At 37.9% G+C, this 24528-nt stretch overlaps 1 protein-coding gene across 1 annotated transcript in view; it reads left to right on the top strand.

Annotated features, from left to right (window-relative positions):
- clstn2a (calsyntenin 2a) overlaps positions 1 to 24528 on the top strand; it is a 187181-nt gene that overhangs the window by 121997 nt on the left and 40656 nt on the right. Inside the window, exons 4-8 of the mRNA XM_056744552.1 lie at positions 2911 to 3119; positions 7869 to 8018; positions 14790 to 14975; positions 17266 to 17523; positions 19823 to 19944. Coding sequence (XP_056600530.1) covers positions 2911 to 3119; positions 7869 to 8018; positions 14790 to 14975; positions 17266 to 17523; positions 19823 to 19944 — 925 coding nt within the window. The remainder of the gene's footprint in view (positions 1 to 2910; positions 3120 to 7868; positions 8019 to 14789; positions 14976 to 17265; positions 17524 to 19822; positions 19945 to 24528) is intronic.

Genomic DNA, 24528 nt, shown 5'->3' on the forward strand with positions numbered 1-24528 from the left:
GTGCTGACGGCTAAACAGCTAACATCGTTATCTGTTGCGTGTGGAGATATATTTGGGTAAAAATATCTGTTTCTCTCTTAAATTATCCCCAGATGACCTCTGATAATAATTTTTCGTGCAATAATCTACAATTTACTATGATTTAAAAAGGTGTAAAATGTCAGAGAACTTTAAAGTGGGTTTGTGTGACATATGTGTCTCTTGGGAGTTAACCAAGATACAAAATTTTCCCTTTCACATGTACATTTACATGTTAATATACATTTACTGTACATTTACTTCAAACAATACCACAGCCTTACGATCAAAATAGTGTCACAAAAACATAGAATTTACCATGGTACAGTAATACAATATTTTTTTATTTTTTATGATTATTTAATAATTATTTGATGATTATTTATTTAACTTAACTTCATAAAATTATTTTATTCCTATATTTGTTATTTCACAACATATTTTTCTTTACAGCTGCTTTACTACAGATGGTTTCAAAGTGACAACATAAACAAACGTTTTAATGTAAATACATTTTTACACAAATTAAATAAAATATAAATTCAAACACAGACTGGAAGTTAGCTGCAGTCCCAGTGCGCGCATACGATGTGCAAACTATAGTTCACATATGTAGAAAGGTTCAATAAAACGAAGGAAGGAAGCTCGTTCTCTTATATGGTCGCGATCTCCTACGTGATTCGTAGGCATCTGGCGCTCATTAACAATTACTCACCGGTCTCGACCACGGTCTCGCCCGCCTCTCCACTACATACCCCATCCCCTCACCGGGGGGTACTGTGCAAATTTACAAAACTTTAGTAAAAAATATAACAGAACGCTGCGAATAAAGCATATTGCACATAATGCTAGAAAAAACATAAATAATCACTTTTGTGTTTTTGTTGAGAAAACAATCTTGTTCGGGTGAAAGTAGAGCCAGTGTTTGCACAGAGACACACAGGCTTCTGCACAGCACGAGCACGAGCGGTGCACAAACCTGTGTATAAAAGTTTGGTAAGCGATCAAGTTTATTGAAAGCTGTGTATTTTCTTGATATTAGTTTTGATCAAAGTAATTTCAAGTTTAAACTGAGTTAAGAAGCAGACAACGCTATTCTCGCACCTGAAGTTTGGTGATTATGACTCTTGCCTTCATCCGTGATTTAGCTAAAGACGAATGGTATTTTTAAGCTGTCGATTAACTAACGAACATATATTACTCGCTTAGGCTATTTTTGTTTATAGCCAATTTATTTACGATTTATTATAGATGCGTGTCATCATTACACGGCTTTTACGGCATTGTTTCTGCCTTTTGTTCACACAGGCACTTTCCGGGACTGATCCCGTTAATGTTACTAGGTCCCCTCTCCGGAATCACATTTTGGAAGAATCCGGGGTGCGGATCTGGCAATTTTCTGGGATCAGCGGTCTGTGTGAATGGAGTTCAACTCTGTCCCAGGGAGGACTGTAGAATATGAGATATACAAACACAACCTCATGGCTAGTGTTTTTTTCCCTCCTGGCTAGTCTTGCTTTGATGACCCATCAAAATATTTACAAAGTTGCTGAAAGCTCTGCACTGTGAGTGCCCAACAATTTCTCTTACAAAATCAGCTCACCACAGTTGGAACACATTGAGGTCTGATGAAATGATAAAGAGAGCCCTGCTTCAGGCACCTTCCACTGTGAGAGAGAGAAATGAAGAATTGCTTCTGATAGCACAGCATGGGCTGTTCCGATGAATGTCTCTTGACACAGAGATATAGTGTATGTGTGTGCGTTAAGGAGAAATCACAGAGAGCGGGATCTCAGTGGGATCATCTAAATGCAGGTCCCATTAACTTAATGTCTCCATTTAGGAAGATATATGACAACAAAATAATTTATGTTTCTGTCAAAAAAGGTGGCAGACTCTGAGGCCGACCAGTTGGTTAGTGTGACGTTTACAAGTGTTGAATAATTCCATTTGAGATGAATCCTAGCCCCATACTTAGTTGTGGTGGTGTTTGAAATTTAACAGACTAGCTGTTAACTTTATATGTAAGTATACGCCGCACACTTATAAAATATAAGGCGCTTAAAAGGTTCTTCACAGCAATGCCATAGAAAAAATAGTTGGTTCCACAAAGAACCATTAAGTCAAAGTTTCTTTAAAGAACCATCTCTTTCTTAACTGTAATGATCTGAAGAACCATTATTCACCACAAAGAACCTTTTGTGAAACAGAAAGCTCCTTTGGGTGTTAACAGTTCTTTATGGAACCGTTTAGACAAAAAAAGGTTCTTCTATGGCATCGTGAAGTACCTTTATTTTCACGAGTGAAGTAAGAATTTGTTGTATTTGCATATATTAATATGGAGTTTATTGATTGTTTATTTCAGTTGGCAAAATACAAAGTTGGTAAAAAACAGCTCCGCGCTCATGTTTAAGGAACTATTCATGCTTACCGAAGACCCTTTAGCAGTTGTTGTTCTTATTCATGTTTTGTAATAAAATAGCTGTTAAAATATATATTTTTTTATATATATAAATAATATTATAGAAGTGAAATTGGCTTAAGTTATTAAACAACATTTTAGAACTTATAGCATTTAGAAATATCTTGTTTTGCATTTTATCTCCAGTGTATTAACACATTTGTACTAATTCACTTATATTTTCTTTTAGGTTTGTATCAACATAAATATTTACCATCAGACATGAAGTCTCTGTAGGATACACAGAAATTTCTCACCCCTATTTCTCTTTGTTAATTCTAATGCGTAGCGCTATTCACGATTCCCTTTCACCAGTCAGATGTGTTGTATCTATGTTTCAAGTCTATTAGCACCTCTCTTTAATAAGGCTAACATCTCGCCTCTTCCTCACCCTGACTGTTTCTTTGTTCCGCTCTCTGGTTCTGTTCCAGGGCGGTGGTGCATATCCAGGTGGATGATGTAAATGAGTTCTCCCCCGTGTTCAGGGAACCTCAGTTCCACGCTACGGTGACTGAGGGCAAGATCTACGACAGCATCCTTCAGGTGGAGGCCTGGGATCAGGATTGTTCTCCACAATACAGCCAAATCTGCAACTATGAGATTGTTACACAGGACACACCTTTTGCAATCGATCGCAATGGTGAGACACAGTCTTTCTCCCTCTCTTTCTCTGTGTCTGTCTGCCTTTATACCTGTCTTAAATACACAAAAAAGGGTTAGGATCTTGCATAAATAAATGGTGTAAAATGTTCAACTCTTCTAAGAAGTGAATCTTAATAAACTCCTCACACATTGAATCAGTTAGTGCACACACATTTCCAGTCTTGCTCATTGCTTTTGCCTAACCTGGCAAGCATACAAACTCTCCTAGACATGCAAATCATCTTCTCACCTCCATGCTTCACCTGTAAATTCGTTCTTTGGTGATGATGATTGAATCTGATCCAATTTTAGCTTCCATTTACTTGATTCCATCATCCACAAGCCCAGAATTTATGTCTTATTTTGTTATCGTTGAATGCATGAATGGTTTCAATGGCTCATTGGCCAGTTGTTCCGTCTGAGCTCTAATCTTAGAACGGAGCGGCCAGGCAGTTCTGGACGCGTCAGTGACGACTCTGTTAAATCGGAGGTGCAAGAACGATGGGAGAAACAGATGAGACTGTCTCCAGACTTCACATGTCCTCTGGTGGGTGTCAGTTATCTCAAAGAGCCGCTGAGTCTTTCACGGGCTCAAGACAAACTCAGAGCTTCTGCCTCATTCGCTTTCTCCTGCCGCTTTGGGCCCTGCCAGCATCTGCGGCGCGACTGGCATTGTCGAGGTTCGGTTGGTGCCAAGCGAGTAAGGAGTGATGCATGGGCCGCCAGAGCGAATTTTGTTCTGAGGGCTTTTGGCTCTAACATTTACCGTGGATCAGAGGGCAGAGTGAGTTATTAAATACAACAGGCCCGCTGGCACTGAAGTCACCGCAGTGAAGGGAGGGGGGTGGAGGAGGGGAAGTGTAGTATAGGGAGTGTAGAAACATGCACTGATGTAGTTAGGATGTAGGGAGGAAAGCTGAAATGTTGGGGGGGTGGAGAATAACAGATGGGAAGCAGAGAGGATTGGGTGTGATTTGAGAGACAGCGAGTGCTAGACAATTCCAAATGTCATTTTTTAGTCCTTGAAGGGCACAGCAGAGTTGGAATTTCATGGGCTATCCATTGTGTAGATTGATTTGTATGCTAATGACTTAAGACTAAGAATGCCTAATAACAAAGTAAATGGTAATAATTTAGATTTTTTATACAATGCACTTTGGTGTAAAACACAAGGTACAAAATTGTAGTAGCAGTTCTGGGGCACTTATGACTACTGTTGTCTTTTTCCTACAATGGTAGTCATTGGTATGCAGACAGATATTATCAAGACACAATTGAGTAAATACACAATTTCAGATCAGAATATAGGTGCTGTAAGTGATGTCATTTCCGCCTGGTTTTGTACTGATGAGTCTGTTGTAATCAGAGATGAGGTGCAGCAGGGCATCATCTCAGTGTTGTACATTTTTATTTCTCAGGAGCAAAATACTGCTGACAGTTGTGCTTAAATGACCTGCTTCATCTACCACGGTCTCAGATTCCTGATTCCCACATCAAATGGGCCGCCCTGTGATTCTGCAAAATGATTGACAGGCCATCACATTTCTATTCTCTACTGTCACAATGACATATGTGATATTTAAGGATATCATATTCAGCTATGTCTCTAAGGTAAAGGGTCCGTTTAAAAAAAGCAAAACAAATATGCTTACCTTTAACGGTGCGATGCATATTTTTTTTAAGGATCTATTGATAGAAATGAACTACAATAAACACAGCTATTTTTTACACAACTTTTTTAGCTTAGAATGAGCTATTTCTATCTATATACATGGAATTCAGCATGTTGTTACAGTATCCCTAAAGGGACAAACTACTCTACAGAGCGTTTTGCAAATAAGTCTCCTTTGACAAAGAAACGGAAACGTGACAACATCTTATTGCTGTGTCAGCCACCTTAGTGCTTCGTAAGGGAGGGGTGAGCAGTGGAGTGAGCCGATGGTTGCTATTTGCAACCTCACCAATAGATGACGCTAAATTACATACACTGATGCTTCATATCATTGCTATTGCAGACCTATACAAGTGTGTAGTCCTATAACAGGAATTGTCCGTGTTTTTTCAAATTCTGGAAAATTCTTTGCACAATTTTCTTTAAACTCAATCATCACTCAATATGAATTATATCTATATAATTCATAATTATTTGGAGAAAAATATAGTATTATTATTAAAATCTACTGTTAATGAATGAGGCTGATTGCTGTCGAATTTCAATTCTGATGCATGGTTTTTAAAAAATTGATAGAGATGGCCGACATGATGATGCCATGCCCTGTGGTTTGATAAAAAATATTTGAAGCAGTATTTGCTAATTCATTTACAATTATGGGTGCCGCTTTATAAATTCATAGTAATTGAGAGATCACATATTTGCTCTTTTAAAAATGTAAAAAAAGATTAGAAAAATGCAGATTAAAAGAGCAATCAAAGAACCCAACATTTAAATCAATATGTCAAATATATTTTTTTAATTCAAGCCTGTGGCACTCTACACCGCCCCCAAAAAATGTGACTTAACCGTTCATAAAGAGCTACTAATCTGTCTTAATAGGTTATTACATTGGTTAAGTTATTCTTTCGTATGTTTTATATTGCTTTGGCTAAACAGGACAAGGACATTCATAACAGCTATCACGTATTTAGCGTCTCATTATCTTTTACATTTCGTTGCTGTCCTTACAAATCCTTGGATTTCCAAATTCGCTGTTTCTCAGAAAACGTAAAAGAGCTGTACTTTTTAAATGGTTGTTTTGTCAAAGTATCAAGTACTTTTTAATACTTTTTCTGGTTAGATATCTGCAAAACCCAGTGACAAAACATAATCGTCGGTTAATAAAAAAAAAATTCTGGCAACAAAATATCCCCACAAAATATGGAGTTACAAGGTTTCATACCTATTTTACAAGGTTTAGTCATACTATTGGGTTTATCTGTGCTGTACAGACCCACTGACATCTCAATAGATGTGAAATGTTCTTAAAAAAACATCTCAGCTCTCAATCACAGTGACTGACATTGTCTGCTTTAATCAGCTCTAGAAACTGACCTGGCTCATTTGCAAGAATATACCCACACACACCTTCTCCTGACTCCCACACACTTCCTGTAATTTTTGAAGCGCGGATTCGAGGATTGATGCAGACCTGGTCAGGGAACCCAGAGCGACTGACCTCTATTCCTCTGTTCGGTCTCCTTGACAGCACGGCTGGTCTCATTGAAATGCAGCCAGTAGGTAAAAATAACCACAGGCCCGCAGACGTGTGAGAACATCAAACCGCTAGCTCCTTGTTCAGCCTCAGCTGAACTACAGTATGTCACAATGGAGTGCATTCGAACGAGTCGCCCAGTGAACCCACTGCTGCCTATAGCAACTGCGTGAGCTTACTGTTCAGTCCTGTGACAAAATGTGCTCATTAAACAGATAACAAAAACCGGGAGGAGAATTTATGTTATTGTGTGTCTTTGACCTGGAGCTTTGGCTGTGCAAGTGAAAGTTTTTGTAGTCATTTGTCAACCAACAGTGTCTGGCGCCTCCGTTGCCGTCTAGATGCTGACCGAGAAGAATACTAGTCACTAAAAGCTTTGAGAGTGTGGTCTGGCTTCTAGCCAGAGGTTAAAAAAGTCTTTGGCTCTTGGCTGTTAAAATAATGACTCATACAAGGATGCCAGATCTGTACATCATGTCTGCACAGAGATTGTACCATGTTTCTGTGTTAGTAATGACTGACTATAGTTTGTGCGTCATGATTGATGAAAAGTGCATCCTATTTGAGAGAGTGAAACCTTTTTGTTTGATAATGTACATGCGCTTTGAAGTTTGTATTAGGAATCCAGATGTACTGTAACAAACCCATTTATTTTATTTTCAGTGCAATTCATTTTTAACAAAATAGTTTAACTCCTAGACGGGACATGATGGGTCGTTACACAATGGAATGCATTTAACTTTATTGAGGCAAAAAAATGTATTGCTGATGAAATGCTATATTACCCATAATCCTAAACAAGCTCAGCCAATCAGAGAATCAGTTGTTATTATGGAATAAACCTAATTTACTTCAAAAAATGACTAGTGAATAATTTAACTTTGTTTTCTTTCAATCAAAATGATCTTACATGTTTGCTATATATGCATATTTAGCAATACACTGCTTTAATGAAAATAAAGGCCCTAATTGAAGAGTCAATAGTTTCATATTGTATTGTCATTGTTGATTCAGTTTTGTTATTTGCAGTACTTAATGAGATAAGTAAGTTATTCATATTTTTGTGATTTATCTAAGACCTTTTTGCTACTGAAGAGACATCTGTTTTTTTTTAAATATGTATTATTTATAAAGACATATGTACATGTATTAGGTGCCCAAACTTTCCTCAAAAAATATAAACCCACAACAGAGCCTTGTGAAATGCAAACTAAGAGATTGGATTTATTTGTTTGTTTTCTGTTTAGCGACTCTTTGCTGTCTTTGCTGATGTAATTTATAATTGCTGAAACAGAGACACTCACACCCTTAAAACTGTGTTAAAAAAATTTGGCCAGAGTCATTGTACGAAGCGTAATTATTGTTTAAAGGCGTATGCTGTTGTAATATCGCAATCTGGGAGCTGTAACAATTACAAATTGCTCTTTTAAGTTCCTCACAAATTTCCGCTCATTGTGTCTTTAATTTTATTTCAGCAATTCTCTCAGGCTATGGGCCTGAGCGGCGGTTAATGCTTTTTTTGTTTTTCTTCCCTCCAGGCAACATCAGGAACACCGAGCGACTAAGCTACGACAAGCAGCAGCGCTACAAAATCATGGTGACCGCGTATGACTGCGGCCAGAAGAGGGCGACAGAGAGCGTCCCGGTTCACATTGACGTCAAGCCAGTGTGCAAGCCTGGGTGGCAGGGTGAGTTTCCCCATCCCTTGCACAAGACCTGTTCACTTGTTGTTATTTTTGGTAATAGTTTAAGTAATGTTGAATTTTACTTTTATAACACCCGTTACAATCCCGGTAAGCCACTTAAAGGGACAATTGAAAATTCCCTCATCATTTAGTCACTCTCCTGACATTCCCAACCTGTATAAGTTTCTTTCTTCTGCACAACACAAAAGAAGATATTTGAAGAATTTGGGTAACAGGAACCATTGGTCTCCATTGACTTGCCATTGGTTCATACAATAGAATTCACTGGGGACCAACTGTTTTTGGTTATACCGACATTCTTCAAAATATTTTTTGTTTGTTTTCAGAACAAAGGAAGTTTAAAATGACAAGAGGAGTGAGTAAATGATGAAATAATTATTATTTTGGGTTGAACCATCTCTTTAAGTGCTATTTCTTGTTTTTACCCACAAAATGGCCTTGGTCAGATGCAGGAGCAATTTCTAACAAAAACAGAGCTCAAGACACAATTTTATCTAAGTATTGGTGTGATATTCAGAGAAAATATTTTTCCTTGTAGAGAAGACCTAATGACTTGTGTCGTCTCATGTTTTTGCCTCACGGCTCCATCACTCCCTCATGCTCAGGCTGTAAAACAGGCAGTATTGTGACTCAGTGAAGCAGTGTGTTCTTAGAGACCCCTGTGATCCCTTGTTCTGTTCTCCTCTCTTCTGGTATGCACTGTTAGTGGTCTTAACTAGACAGATCGATATCCGTAGACTTCCTCTTCCCACAGGGACTGTGCAGTAGCCTCAGTGTACTGAGCTCATACACACAGGCTTGACCAGTGGTGGTCTGTTGGAGGCAAAAGATGAGGTCTTGACAACAAATGTATTTGAAATATACATAAGAAGTGCTCAATTTAGTTCATGCAGAATTGATAATATTACGTAGATCAGGCTAGATCATTGGTTCTGGGATCAGTGATTCTCAACTTTTTCGACTTCAAAGCCCACCCTTAAGATTATATTTAAATGAATATTTAATTTCAGAAGCGAGCAGGATGGAAACTACAAATGTTTATTTAATTTGTTATCCATATTGAACACCTAGTGATGTCAGACGACATGTTCTGTGCATGTAAAGCTAAGGTTTAGTGACTCTGCAACGAGCAACATTGCATGTTTTTAAAACTAGTTCCAACAGTAAAGTTACCCAAAAGGTAACTTTCAGCATTTAAATTTAATATAATTAAATTACACATTAAGACATTACTGTTTTTTGCTTGTATGTACCTTCTCAGTGGCTTCTCAGAACTTACATAGACACATAGAATAAATACATAGACTCTGTGTAGAAAACAACCCAAACTCTCTCCAGTGTTATGTGATAGTCTACACTTGACAGATACCCTTCTTTTATTGAAATGATAAGGTTTTTTGAATCACCTTTTTGACATGAGAGTGTTACGATGTACAAAGTAAATGTTTTGCCAGGTTTTATTATTAAGATACTACATATAATGATGTACAGCATATGCCATACAATAGGAATACTTTTGATGCTATATTAATAGCGGTTTATATACAGTACACCTCTTAATCTATTTAGATTATGATCAATGAAAATAGTGATGAAATGGGAGTAGGGACTGTGGTACGGTACCAACTAAGAGTAAATATAAATGATATATTATTATATTTTATAAATGTAAAATTAAAATACGATTTATTGTAACTGCAACTCATTTTAAGTCATCTTGAGGCCGCCTTAAAGTGTGCGCTTTTGGTTGAGAACCCTTGTGCTAGACCTTTTTTTGAATGGACCTCATGTGTTCCTACATTATTTGCTGTCTATGTGTCCAGAAACCTTTACGTATGCTGTAGTTATGGATTTATTCTAAATGTTGAGCTGGCAACGCTTTTGCTATTATTAACCTGGAGAAAAAAGACAAGGCAGCGGTTTTCACAGTTTACCTTCTTTCACACATCGATTGACGAGGCATGGAAAATCTTTGCAGATAAATTCAATTCACAGGCTTCAGTTAAGCCATTAACAGGCGGATGTCAGAGGCTGGCAGGACAGATGTGTGATCATTGTCATATGACAGTGTGGTTATGGCATGAAAAAAAAGATAACTTCCCGCTTTCTCTCTGCCGTCACATAGAGGAAACTACCTTCTCACAGATAGTCCACTTGAAAAATGTAGCTAATGCAGGCTTAACAGATCATCTACCGTTTGTGTACATTACACACTGTTTGCATATATAGTGTTTGCACTGCTCTACCAAGTTCCTCTCTCCTCCTGCAAAATACTCAGTTTTTAATTGGGGACAAATTTGCCAATTGATCTCTAAATGGAGATGTAATCCCAGGTGTTTCTGCACATCTTGTCTTCGTCTTTTTTTCTCTCAGTCTTGTTAAGGTGACAGTGATTGGGATGTGAAACCGTGCCGAGAACAGAATGCTGATTGAACCAATTAGAGAATGTCGGTTCCACCTGTTTGAAAAAGCAATCTGGTGTGAGGTGACATGGATTTAGATGAATTTTTACCTGGAGAACAAAAGTTTGCTTTGCCAAGAAGAGACTTATTTCATGAAAGGGCGGATTCCATTCTGAGGATCCCGGAATGTCAGACTCGAGCGTATTAGGCACAAGTCTTGTAAATCCTCAAACGTTCACAATACACTTGTCATATCGATGTTTTGGTAGTGTTACAGTACACCAAGCGTGTCTGTTTAGTTTCCTTATCCATGGTGCCACAAAGGTCCTGCAAAGTCAAAGCGTAAAAGTACTTGAAAGTTTAAAGAACGAAAATAGACAATTTCAAGATTTTTTTACTTTCCGGAAATGTGTGTGGGCATTTGTCAGCGTTGTCAATGCAGCATATGTTGTGTTTGAATTGTATGTCATGTTATGAAAAAAACATGATTCCCATGATTTCTCTCTCTTGAAAGCTAAACTCTCAAAGTATCTTTAATAGCATGCTATAAAACTTTTCATTGCCAAAGCTGTCTTCTCTTGTTCTCTCTTCTCAAAGACACTGTGTTTTAGGGTCACTGCTATTTCCGGGGCGCAAGTATCGTCTAAAACATGATAGTGCCTTAAGATGTGCTGACAGCTGCTGGCAAGCTGCTACGCCCAGAGAATAAGCATTCATTGGCAGAGAGATTGCCTGCCCCGCAATGTCAGCGTGATTCATAGGAAGTGAGGTGAAAGTGAGGACTGAGTGATGATCATGACAGCCACTGTGGAGGTAAAGGGCAAGGATTTCCCGTTTTAACGCTTACCGCTTGCATAAGCGTGTAATTGGCCGGTCTCTCTTTGTCTCTGTGGCCAAATCCCATCTGTCAACACTGATCTCTCCATCCCTCTGTCCGGCAGCCATCATTCTGAGCTGTCCACAGAGAGTGACGGTTCTCTCATTGACTTTAGTTCATGTGGAACACTAGCACTGTCAATCAGGTGAACATTACAGATGCGTTCAGGTCGTCCAGTGGTGCCTTGCCTTGCTAGACTTATTTTACAAGAAGTGGTGGGAACGAACTAAGTAAACTGAATTCCTGAAATAAACGACTTCACATTACATATAAGAGAGGAAAAAGTGTGTTTAATTATAGTCTCAGATTGTGCTTCTGTAATGCAGCGGGTGCAAAAAAATATGATACAAAAATACAGTTTTGTCACGCTGGGAAACAAACCAGCCTTTGGGGAGGAAGGTTTAAGTCTGGTCTGTTTTTTATTCTCTCCAAATTTTTGGCCTCTCTACTACACTAAAACTAACTGCATGCTAAAAGGCCCAAAATTAAAAGTCTCTGAATCCCATAAATGTTTAAATTTCAGCGCTTCAAGTCACATAATTTACATTATATTCCTCAGTAAACATCTCAAGGCGGCCTTGGTTGAAACCCTGCGACACCGACAAGTCTAAGCAAGGTGATATTCCAGCCCACCTGTCATGAACGGGCCGCAGGGTCTGCAGCAGGTCATCCCGATGCCCCTCTTATTATTGTGTTATGTGCCCTGTGAAACCCAATCTGTTCTTTTAACTTTATCAATTTCAGTGGCGATATTAGTACCCGTGCTGCTGTGCCTTGACTTTTGGCGTTCGTGGCATTTGTGAATGAGCAATGAATGTTTAATGTTGCAGTTAATGTTAATCTTCACCCCAAGGTCTTGAAATGGTCTTTCTATTGAACAGATTGAGTCTGGCCTCTGGCTTTGGTGTGTTTGGATAATCGAGGGAATTATGCAATCTCCGGGGAGCAGATGAGTCATGCCGCTTCGTTTGGATGCTTGGCTTGCGAAAGCGGTGCGTTCCGGGATGTTGTAGTGCACGGCTTTCATATGATGGACTTATGAAACCAGAGGCAGTGTTTTGAATGCGGTTGTTTTGGATCTTCTTTACATTGTAGTTGGCCCTCAAAAAGCCCATTTTGTGGCAAATCTCGCATTTTAAAGTGTGCTTTCAAGCATCTGTGCTCGGTTTACAGGGGGCGAAAATAGCACCTCAGATATTTATGAGCAACTTTTTACCCTCAAAAGAGGTAGAGATGGAGGCATGCGGTACTGTACTGTCGCCCCATTTTGTCCACAGTGGTGTCGATGAATAATGTAAAGAGATATTCAGTTAGGGAATGGGGCTGAGGGAACATCTCTCAGCTGAGGCAATACAAAAGCACTCGGTTCTCTGAATTATACAGTGGGAGTGTATAAAGGCCAGCGTGAGAGAGTGAGATGTTTTATCTCAAGGGTTATTCTTACCATAATATTCATGTTTTATGAAGACATTGCTAAGAATTTTGTACCATGTGTGAACACATACAAAGCTCACAGTGATGTTTTAGCCTTGACCATGAGAATTACTAAACGTCTGTCAAGGCACAGTATGGAGCAAATTGTATCCAATGGATTTTTGGTTTCCTTTAAATGCATTTGATTCAACTTAAATAGATAAACATTAAAAAGATTAAAGTGTAACACTTATGTACAGTACAAACCTGATCTGGGCCATTCTGTCAGAGTTGGAAACATCTTGAATTTTGTATTTTTTCTTGAATTTTTTGTGTGCAACTTGTATAATATCAAAGGTAGGCATTTCTAGTTATTGTGCACTTAATTTTCATATTGTCATTTCAGAAAGTTTTAGGATGTTCTTCCTCTCCCCAAATTTTGTCACTACTGAAACACAAAAATATAACATAAAGAAAAATGAATAAACTGACCTATTAAGATATTTTGCTATTTATAAAAAAGTAAATCAATAACAATTAACTATATTTTTAATGTAGTTCGTGAGATTGAATGCATTCTCTCTTTGTAAAAGGCAAAAAAATTATCATACTGATTTCAATGTTAAGGATTCATTAGATTATAAATTGTACCAAACACTATCAAAACATCTTGGTTAATCATTTAATACACTTTATTTTTGACAAAACATCCCATGTTCGATCGTGAGAGAAACATTTTCAGCAGTCTTGGTAATGTTTTAGTAGTTACCACAATATTTAATATGCACAGCTGAATCAGACATTTTATGATTAACTATCTATCTTGCAGATACGCAGCCAGCACATATAGAAAACATTCATCTGACAGTAAATATCTAATTGAAAACCTACAGCTCACATACTACAGTTTATCATTACTAAAAGATACTAGAATACTAATGGTTTGCATAACTGTACAGAGTTTTGTTTAATTTCCCAAATAAAGGATTAAGTGTTCCTTTTTGTCACCATCGAAACCATTTTTGTCACTACCGAAACAATGATACCTAGTGATACGTTTCAGTCATGACTGTTTCGGTAGTGACCATTTTTGAATACTTTTGAGCCTAGCTCAAAGATGCAAATCAGCACATGTTTAGCAAGCAGAGTTCTGAAAAGATTTACACACATAAAATATACATTTTTGGAATAACGCCCCAAAAAGATTGCATTATTGCTTGAGTTACATACAGATTTATAGACTTCTGAACAAATTTACTTCAAGTTAATAAGACCGATCTACTCACCATGTAGCTATTAGAGAGAGGGACACAAAAATTATTCTTGATCAAAAATGTAGGAGTGTTAGTCAATGGACTAACAATTCAATATTACGTTAGTGACAATAAAATGCGGGACACATTTTTTTACATGAAGTTGTATCATTTAAAAATAAAATTTTAAACAAATATATTTTTAACTTTACTTTTTTAAAAACATTAAAAATATATTTTTAAAAACAACAATGGGAAAAAATGCTAAAAATATTTGTATATAATTTACATAAGTTTAAATTTAGGGGTTTGGGTTCAGGACAGCCATCTCCTTATTGAAAGTACCCAATAAATGATGATTCATTTTAATATATTAATACATTACTATTTCTTCAGAAGTGTATAAAGACCTAACATGTGGTATGTTTGTATTACCATAGAGCATAGAGCATTTCTTTCCACGCACACTCCCCTTACATGGAATTTGCCATGTTGTATCTACAGTAGCCCTAAACAGACAAACTGCTCTACAGAGCAAGTTTCGTAAATATATTATCTCCTTCGGCAAAGAATTGAAAACATGGCAACATTTGAGTTCTGTGTCAGCCACCGTAGTGCTTTCAAAGGAAGGGGTGGAATTTGCCATTGGTTGCAATTCACTTCCTCACCACTAGATGCTAAATCTCATTCACTGGACCTTTAATTCAGGTTGAAATTTTTATAGAGTTTGGTTGGTTTTGATGACAGGTGGTATGCTGTACATTTAAACCTGAAATTATCCATCTGCTTATGTGTGTTTTCCTCACAGGTTGGAACAAGCGTCTGGATTATGAACCTGGAACAGGCAGCAAGCAGCTCTTTCCCAAGATGCACCTAGAAACATGCGACGGCCCCTTGTCTTCAGTGCGCGCCATGGTGGAGCTCCAGACCAGCCACATTGGGAAAGGCTGTGACAGAGAAACCTATTCTGAGAAGTCTCTGCAGAAGCTCTGCGGTAAGGTCAACTTCAGCACAAATAATTTATCAGCGGGTGCAGAACCGCCTCAAATCGGTTTCCGGAGCTTAATGGGCTTAATTTGTCATTCCGTACAACTCACGAGCATTCACATCGGCTTCTCTGAACCCTGTGCAAACCCCGCACCTAACCCGAACCTGAACAATTCAGCTAAACGCAATCCCTACAATTTTTACCCGCAACATCTCTGGGAACTTTTCTGTTTTATTTTACATACTGGGTTATGAAACAATTTTCTGGTTCCTTCTGTAATCATAGTGAGAGACACATTTAGACTGATGCATTATGAAAATCATTTTTATTTGAGCTACAGGACTCTTACTGATCTATGAATCTGCCAAGCATTAAGTTTGTTGATCTTTTTACCTTCTTGGCTTTCTCCCTCTAATATTCATTTCCCCGTTGACGCTTAGCTATTTCAATTACTTTGCGTGAAGTTAACAAAATGCATTTGAATATAGGCACAGTCTTGTGTTTGTAGAATAACTCTTGCATTGCTAGACACTATTTAGTTGGACTTCATTTACATGTATGCGTTTTTATCCAAAGCCTCTTACATTTAAGTTTTGCATTTTACCTTCAATGTAATTTGCTTTTCGCTTTGGATAAATGCATAAATCAAAAGCTTTTTATTCAATAGAAAAAAAAATGTTTTCTCTCGACAGGACATTTGATGAGAAGGGTCGTCGCTGAGACTCACGTATCGCTAGAAATTGGCTGTGTAATGTAATCACATTGACCCGCACCTTTACAGCTTTTCTGGAAATGGACACGCTCAGAAAAGCTCAGACGATGAGACAGAGACTGGCGGTGAATTTATCGTCTAATATCGATTGGCAGAAATGAATATTGCAAAGCTTAAAAGCAGCACCGCTGCCATATTTCGTCTCTTTACGCTCTTTCTCCGGCTTTCTTTGGGCTTGCGCTGGGGTGAGTGATGCAGAGATGTGGAATGAGAACATGCTGCTCTGACATCGATGAGGCTCATCGCTCATTCTGTCCCTCTTTGCTGGCCATCCTGTCACCCCTGAGTGGGGAAAAAGATTCAATATCCTCCTGTACTCCCAAATAAAACATGCAGAGAGGCATGACTGAGCACCAAAGAGAGGATGCTCGACAGGAAGCTAATCAAAGATTGATAGGTGGCGCTGCTTGTACATGTTTTGGCTGTCAATACTAGACTCAAAGCAAGTGCACACAAAATTAGTTATGGCTCGAAAAGCTCTTACCATACCTATTTTAAAGGAACAGTTGCCCTAAAAAAGAAAACTCACCCTCACATCACTCCAGACCGATTTTTCTAGTTATGTAATCATCAGTTCAATGCATGCATAATTTTCAAACTTTTATGTGATTAAATTGACACACCATTACTGTGTAGATAATACAAATAAGAAGTATTTAATGTTTCGTTTTTATCATCTCCCCCAACAGAAATTTTCCACACCAGTGTGATGTTTTATTCCAAGTCTTCTGATGACACCTAAAATTAGTTGCCTTTAGACATGTCACTGAAAATCGTATGAATGGTATTGATTCTTACGTCTGACCAAATGTCACTGATGTAATGTCTGACGGTGGCCTCTAACAGCACCATGTTTCTTTTGAAAGCTACAGCGGAGACCAAGATTTTTTATTTCTATAAAACAATTACACTTCATTATTTTTGTATTAGAAAGTAACCGTAAGGTTTTAGAAGAAGTATGTGTTTCAGGTTTCAAGTTGTATTGGTAATATACACAACCATACACCGTACAGTGAAATGTCTGGCACAACTCCCTCTCCACAGAATGCAATAGAATTATATAGAATAAAATTAAGTAGATAAAGAAATTATAATAAAAGTGAAAATAAAATAAAATAAAATAGAAGACATCTGGCAAGTAACAATTTGTGCAATTGTGCATTAAGCTTAATGTGGCATATTGATGACAAGAGGGTAAATCAAAGGCAAACTCATTCTCATCCTACATGAACACCCGAGCTCAATGTGTCAGAGGACTAGTCCACGTCTCCACCGTCGATTTGAGATGAGTTTAATAATGAGACGCTTGCTTTCATGACATTTCAGTCAGGGTTAAACGTGGGTCTCGAAATCTAATGTTATTTGCTTCATTTCTAATTTGATTTGAAGCGTGTGCTTGGCACAGTTTATTCCAATGCCAGGGCAACTAACGTGATTTTAACTCATCATGACAGGACGCTTGCAATTTTTCATTGTTGCCTCTCGCAGTAACCTGATCTAGCGTCTGTGTTTTCATCTTTACAGGAGCAGCCTCGGGCAGTACGGACCTTCTCCCGGCCCCCAGTGCGTCCACCAACTGGACGGCTTCCTTACTAACTGACAGTGGGCGAGACAGTGACCTCATCTTTCGTTTTGATGGACGACAAGCGGCAAATATCCCGGAGTGGGTTGTGCCACAGAACCTGACTGATCAGTTTACCATAGCAACATGGATGAAGCACGGGCCAAGTCCAGGACTGAGAGCTGAGAAAGAGACGTTGCTCTGCAATTCAGACAAAACTGGTGAGTGTAGAGTAACTGCAGTAGGCGTGAGTTATGCTTTACCTTTAAAGGGGAAGAGTTTTAGATTAAAATATTTACGGATATTTTTGGACATTGCATCATATCACTGTTGTCGCCGGAACTCATTATTATTAGACACCCTTTATGTTTATCACTGGGTTTCAGAAATATCTAACCAACAAAAGGTATTAAAAAGTGCGTCAACTTTGACAACACAGTATTTAATCATTTAAAAGTGCCGTGTTTTTTCAATATCCTGTTTTCAGGTTTCGAAAGTACAACGTCAATATAAGATTTTTTTTATTTCTTGTCATTAGTGTAGTGTTTCTACAATGTGAAATGAATTAATTTATCATTTACAATTTATATTTTTTGATGTCAGATGGGACATTTATCAAGGCCACTTGAAACGTTCAGCTCCCGACACTTTTTCATTTGATTACCCAAAATAACGGGTTATGAACCTTTTTGACACCATGGTCCCCACTGTATTCAATCATATTCAAGGCCCCCATCCACTCACAAAACTTTTCTACTCAATAAAATATTTCACAGCTTGACATTAACTGGAAAAGGTTTTATTCAATATAAAAACGAATTAATAAAAATAATTATCTTGGTTTTTAGTCATTTTAATATGTATTTCAAAGCTCTTTTTTCTTATTGGTCATCATTAGGCCACCTTATGGGCCACTTGTTCTGTTGGTCAGGAAAATACAGTATGGAAAAATGTTTAAGATCATTAAATTATGAATTGGCCAGAATTCGGAACAGAGTTTAAGATCCTGGATTAGTTTTTGTTTATGATCTGGCTCAGAATACTTTTCTCTGAAGGTTAAATGCAAGGAAACTACATCCAGTTTTCTGAGACTGAGTGGCAATGATAGGGCCCGACTGTTTGGCAGGACTCAAGTTCATTGATCTCAGGCGTCATGTTGAGTGGGTGTGAGACTTAATCAATTCAACAGGCACTAAAAGGCGTAGAGGCAGTGTTGAGGTGAGGGGGAGAGATGCTGTGTAAAGGAGACGTGGTGGGCAACTTTATCAATCCAAGGTTTGTGGTAAAGAGAATAGCTGATGGCAGGCCAGAACCGTACAACTCGCTTTGAACAATAAATATAACACATCAATATCAAGAGCTGGAATAGTCTTAACAAGAGTCTCTGGTTGAATGGCAGTCCGCTCATGCAGATCCTGTTAGCATGGCTTATGGTCCGATCGACATGCAGTTTGAATCCTTCTGGAAATATAGGTCATAGTTACTTAAAGCTGCTTTTTTTCCTCAATGAAGTAAAGCATCTTTCTTCACTGAAATCCTCTATTCAAGCTCTGCATGGTATATATAATGAACATTTCTAATCTGCAGTGGAAGATTTTAATGACTCTTTTTATGACTTGTTTGAAAGGCTAGAGTTACGCTAAGATCTTGCTCGCCGAGCTAACCTTACACAAAATATGTTTATTCTATATTTAAAACTAAAATGCAATGTATGCCTTCAGTTTACTTTTAATGTATCTCAGAAATATACTTCAAATACCACTTAATATAGCTTAACTGACAAACAATTAAGTTTGGCCTAAATCAATCATTTGATCAAGATAATAAAAGTATACTTGACCAATTATATTGACCAAAGTATTCTCATTACTGTATTTACTCATTTGATTGAATAGCCTATTAAATACGTTTCCATATTTTATAAAATATATAAACGTGTTATAAACATGTTCACATTTATATAACAATGTACATAATATATAAACAGTAAACTTGGAGTAGGATGATAGTTTTACTTAATGAAAACATACAAGTGTACCTTTTACTATAAAAAAATAAAATTAGTAGTTTACTGAGACTTGAAAAATGCGCCACAAGAACTAGCACCTACCTAACAAAAAATGTTGTTGTGTACACTAAATTTTACTGCTCTACACTTAAAGTATGTTTAAAAGTAAACTTTTGTTAACTAAAAAACAAATAAGTAGTTTAAAATAGAATGCTTTCCAGTACATTGATATTAGTATACTTTTACTTGTAAAGCATACGTCACTGAATGACTCGAAGTTTACTTATTCTTGTAAGAGTAGAATTACAAATCTATATATTCAAAAGGAATTCGTTGCCCAAATTCTTCCTTTGATAGTAACTGTGAATGATTTACAATACAGTACACTGCTCTATAGGTGCCTGCTCTAAAAGTCCATTGACAGATTCTGCATTTTTGCCATGTCGCAGTGTGATATTTTGAAGATGTAAGTCTTTTACGACACAAATTCTCTGTGGTTTTCCTCTCTGCAGAGATGAACAGGCACCATTACTCTTTATATGTCCACAACTGCCGTCTGGTGTTTCTGCTGAGGCGAGACTTCATTCAGCTGGACTCCTTCAGGCCAGCAGAATTCCACTGGAGACTGGAACAGGTGAGGGCCCCCGGGCACCTGTCACACCCTCACACAGACGTCCACATCACAAGCAGCGCTCTGATAAACAAGACCGGAGACGAGCATGACCAGAAAAATGCCAAATGAATCCCCTTTCAGTTATAATAATCACTTATGAAGTCAAATTGACTCGGTATCATTTTCAATTACCTGTTTTTGAATTATTCATTATCTGCGTGACTGATCTTTCAGTTGTGACGGGCGATCTGTCGGTTCTAAAATGATTATTATCAAAAGACAAATTGAGAAGCCGACGCACGCCGTCATTCAGAGTTCTTTCTTTCTGGTGGTTGTTATCTGGGGTATTATTATTGCGGAAACACCTTGATTTCCAACATTTTTCTTGACTAATGTTGTGTAAAACTGATCTATTGTGGGAAGACAGTAAATATGATGCATGTAGAGCGAATGAGAGATAGAGAGTGTTTGTGGAACTATGGATCCCAACGCCTGCCGGGAAGAATAGAGAGTCAAGTTGAGACATGTGTAATCAGAATGAACAGCTCTCCATAGCGATGACCTCTCGCTGTGAAAATAATGATAGTCCTTCGCCCACACCAGTTCTTAACCACAAATTATGCCCGAGTAGACATTCACACATACAGAAACGCTAGCATATATTCAATGCTAAAGCTGTAAATACAGCCTAAAGTTTGATTTGTGTCGTTTGACTTATTACCATGAATGTATGGTCAAAAGACTTTTTGTCCGTCTCTCACAGTGCTTCTAAACACGTGAGTCAGATCAGTGGCTAAGAGGCCTTTAATCAATAATCTAGATCAATTACATTAAGTTGGGCTCTGGAGTGGACCAGTCAGTAGATCATGGCGCCAGCAGGGTTTGGTCATATTCCAAATGCCCGCTAGCATCACAATTTTGCAATCATCCTGACAGCACATGTTTCGATTAGCCAAAATAAGATGTGGGCACGTGTTGTAGTGCATTTTATATTTTTTGGTGTACTGGTGGTGTAGCTTAGCAGAAAAAGATTTAGTTTGGTAACTGAAAGGTCATTGAATCAGATTCCACACAGAGCGAACCTCTGTAAAGTTCACACAGACTGTGATTTTTGGCACGCTGAAAGCAATTGGAAGCCCTTTATTCCTAATGAGACAAAGTTATATAAGATTTGTGGTGTGAGTCAGGTTTCACCTTCACAATAAATAGATTTTAACAAGATGCACACTCGCCATCACTATGAATGAGGAGGGAATGTATGGCTCAATATGGCAGCCCTAGCGAAGGAAGTCTTCGCTAGGGCTATAGCAAATCGTCATTTGTTAGATCAGTAGTTAGAACATGGCGCTAGCAATGCCAAGGTCATGGGTTCGATTCCAGGGATTGCCCATACTCAATGTATAGTATCATGCAATGTAAGTCGCTTTGAGTAAAGCGTCTGCCAAACGTAAATGTAAATGTTGATAACAGGTGTAATGGTTGGCCAGAAATAAGCTATTTAAATGGGGTTTTTGCTAGTGATTTAAGAAATGTTCAAGCAGATTGTACTGTAAACCTACAGTCGACCTGAAACTACAGTTAAACCAAAACTAAAGTTAAACCATCAAAATGGTGTATGGTACAAAATTGTCAAAACACAATAAAGACATTTATTGGAAAAAGTTATTTGGCAAAAAGGCAAAGTAAAAGCTTGCAGGAAATAAATCATACATTGTCTACAATTTTATTAGTTTGGAATCTTTTGATGATCCTCTCTTGTAGTGAAATTTTGTAGCCCTTCTCCTGGGCTTTGAATAAGCTTTGCGCATGATGCATTACATTTTTTTCCAGTCTTTCTTGTTTTTCTCGGAGCTGAGCTTTAGTTTACAATTATGCAACATGAATATATATGTTTAAACAAATCTTTATTAACTGATTTTAATATAAATCCAAGGTGTCCATTTTCACTTGGACACCACCTTTGAAAGCTTTCCTGTAGCTCAGTGGTAAGAGCATTGCGTTAACAACGCAATATTGTGTGTTCAATCCTTGGGTATTGCACATACCTAAGTATAAATGTATAGGATAATGCAATGTAAGTCGCTTTGGATAAAAGCATCTGCCAAATGCGCAAATGTAAATGTATATGTAAATATGAACATCTTTGCATTTTATTCAAATATATGACAACCTTCCAAATCAGCTTTAAAATGTCTGTTTATGTATGTAAGTGAAAACATGAAAGCTCAAGATCAAATCGGTTGATACAAATCATTTTATTAGCATCATGTTTAATTGAAAGCATCAACTCCTACACTGTAAGTTTATCTCATAATTTAAAAGTTTCAGTGGTTTTGATGTTTTGCAAATATAACTCAATCAGAAGCTTGTTTCAGAGGTTGCGTCCTCTGGAGGTTGCCTTGACAGCCCAAATTGCTGTTTCGTTTAAATAACTGTAATAAAATTGTATATTACTCCTCATAAGTTGTAAAATAAGATAGTAATTCTTTCTTAGTTTGAAACATAATAGTACCGGAAAGGGTGGAATCTGCTTTCTCTGACCAAGATCGTTTGTTCGCCGCAATACGCTGTGATGTCGCCAACTGGCAATTCACTAGTGGGTAAATGGTAAGTGGGCGGGGTCGCATTGACCACAACAAAAACAGACTGTCCAGCACGGAACGCACATTTCAGAGTGGAATAATTGGTTTAACAAACCAATATATGAACTTAGCCTGTTTCCTAAATATCCACGAACATATTAAGGTATTGTTTTGATTGAATACAGTAAAAGTATTACATACAGCTCCTTTAACATTTTAGATCTTGCAGCTTCTGCTGTCACCTCAGAAAGGTGATGGGTGTGCAGTATTTGTTAGTTTTGTCACCCCTGTGGCTATGTATAATTTCGTTAACTTGAGGTTTGACACTACTCGTAGTTTTATTTTACAGCAGAAAAGATAATTCATGTGTTTAAACAAAACTGCCTGAAATGAAAAGGATTGTTTTTGATATCAGCATAATGAGAATGTGACAATAATTCTAGTTGATACACATTGCTGTGTATTGCTTTCTTTTATGTATATTTTAAGTTTATGATCATAGTTTGAATGCTTTTTAAAAGTATACAGTATCATTATTGCAGAAGTTTGCAATTTTATATGACAATAATTTGCACTTGATGGCTGGTTCTACTTCAGGGTTCTTGCGTGCTCACAGAAGTACACCTGCAAACCTTTCTTATTTTCACTATAAACATCCACCGTATGAAAACACAGCCGTACAAAACCTCCACCATGTTCTGTGTATGTCTCTTTTGTAAGTTCTTCTTTCATGGCCGCTTTGTTAGATTTTTGTAGAGATTAATATTTCTTTCCATCCCACATCTTCTTGTAAATGAAAGAAAGATGAAGGGGAAAAGAGACACTGTTTGAAAGAGCTTGTTTACACTTCAGTGCATTTCCTCTCTTCCTTTTTTCTCCGCCATGTATCTCTTTTCACTGGTGGGGTTTGATAAAGGTGTGTCTCATTCTCTGAGACAGTAAACAGAATATGCTCACCTTGATCTTGGAGCGAGCGTTCAGCTCTGTTCCCAACAAGAGACGCATCTTTTTGTCTTTCTGCTGCCCGCCCGTCTGGCTGCTTGCCACTGATACCTAAACAGCAGATTATCCTGTTGTAAATGTCACCATAGTTAGTTTGTCTTCTTTTATCTTTAATCCCGAAAAACAAATAGCAGAGCCAGACATCAAAAAAAAGAAGTAAAATCTATAGTTCAGCTCCTGAGTACCTTTTAACTTGGTGAGCTCAGTTTGGTTGGTAAATTCCAGGAATTTTCTCAAAAAACACAATATTTTTACCCAGCAGATTGATTAAAACCTGCACAATGTTTCCCGTAAATCGCAGTTGGGTGGTTTGCCAAGTGCTTTTTATACATTTTAACAGACACGCCACCAAATACTGTAATGTGATGAAGTCAGTGTGCTCTGGCACACGAGGTAGAAGTAGATGGATGCAAATGTGTTCCTGGTAGTCAAGGGCCCGCTGACAAGTCTGTCACAGAGATACTAAAAGGAGGGGCCACCATGGGTGTTTTTGTCACCATGGCAGCAAGCTGATGCGAGGCACCTTAGATGATTTGATTGACAGGCGGCAATCTCTCCGGTAAAGAGACCTGCGGCAGTGCGAACGCTGTGTTCCATTAAGGACCCAACATTGATCCAGTAAAATGGCTTCGCTGTGATATTGTGGCAGACGCACGATACGTTACGTTGGAAAAAGAGAAAGGGAGACAGAGGGTGTTGGGCATCTCAAGCAAATGCTGCTCTTTGAGCCTCATCAGCACTCTGAGAGGACACTCAATGGCTTCCGCTGCAACTCCATTTAGCCCTATTGATTTTGCAATCTTCCTCACACCTGCCTCTTTAGAGTTTTTTTCGCCCTCTTTTCGTTGAGAGGGAGAGAATGATGGAGAGGGAGTGATGCTGAGAGAGGAGGAACAGTGAGGGAATAAGCGATGTGGGCTATTTTGTACTGTTTTTTTTCTATTCTCAAACTTTCTTTTTCTGTGTTTCAGTAATCACATGGATAATGGAGTGTTTTTACACCAATTGCTGTTGGTTGTTG

The sequence above is a fragment of the Triplophysa dalaica genome, chromosome 3 (genome assembly GCF_015846415.1).
Source record: "Triplophysa dalaica isolate WHDGS20190420 chromosome 3, ASM1584641v1, whole genome shotgun sequence".
Classification (NCBI taxonomy): Eukaryota; Metazoa; Chordata; class Actinopteri; order Cypriniformes; family Nemacheilidae; genus Triplophysa; species Triplophysa dalaica.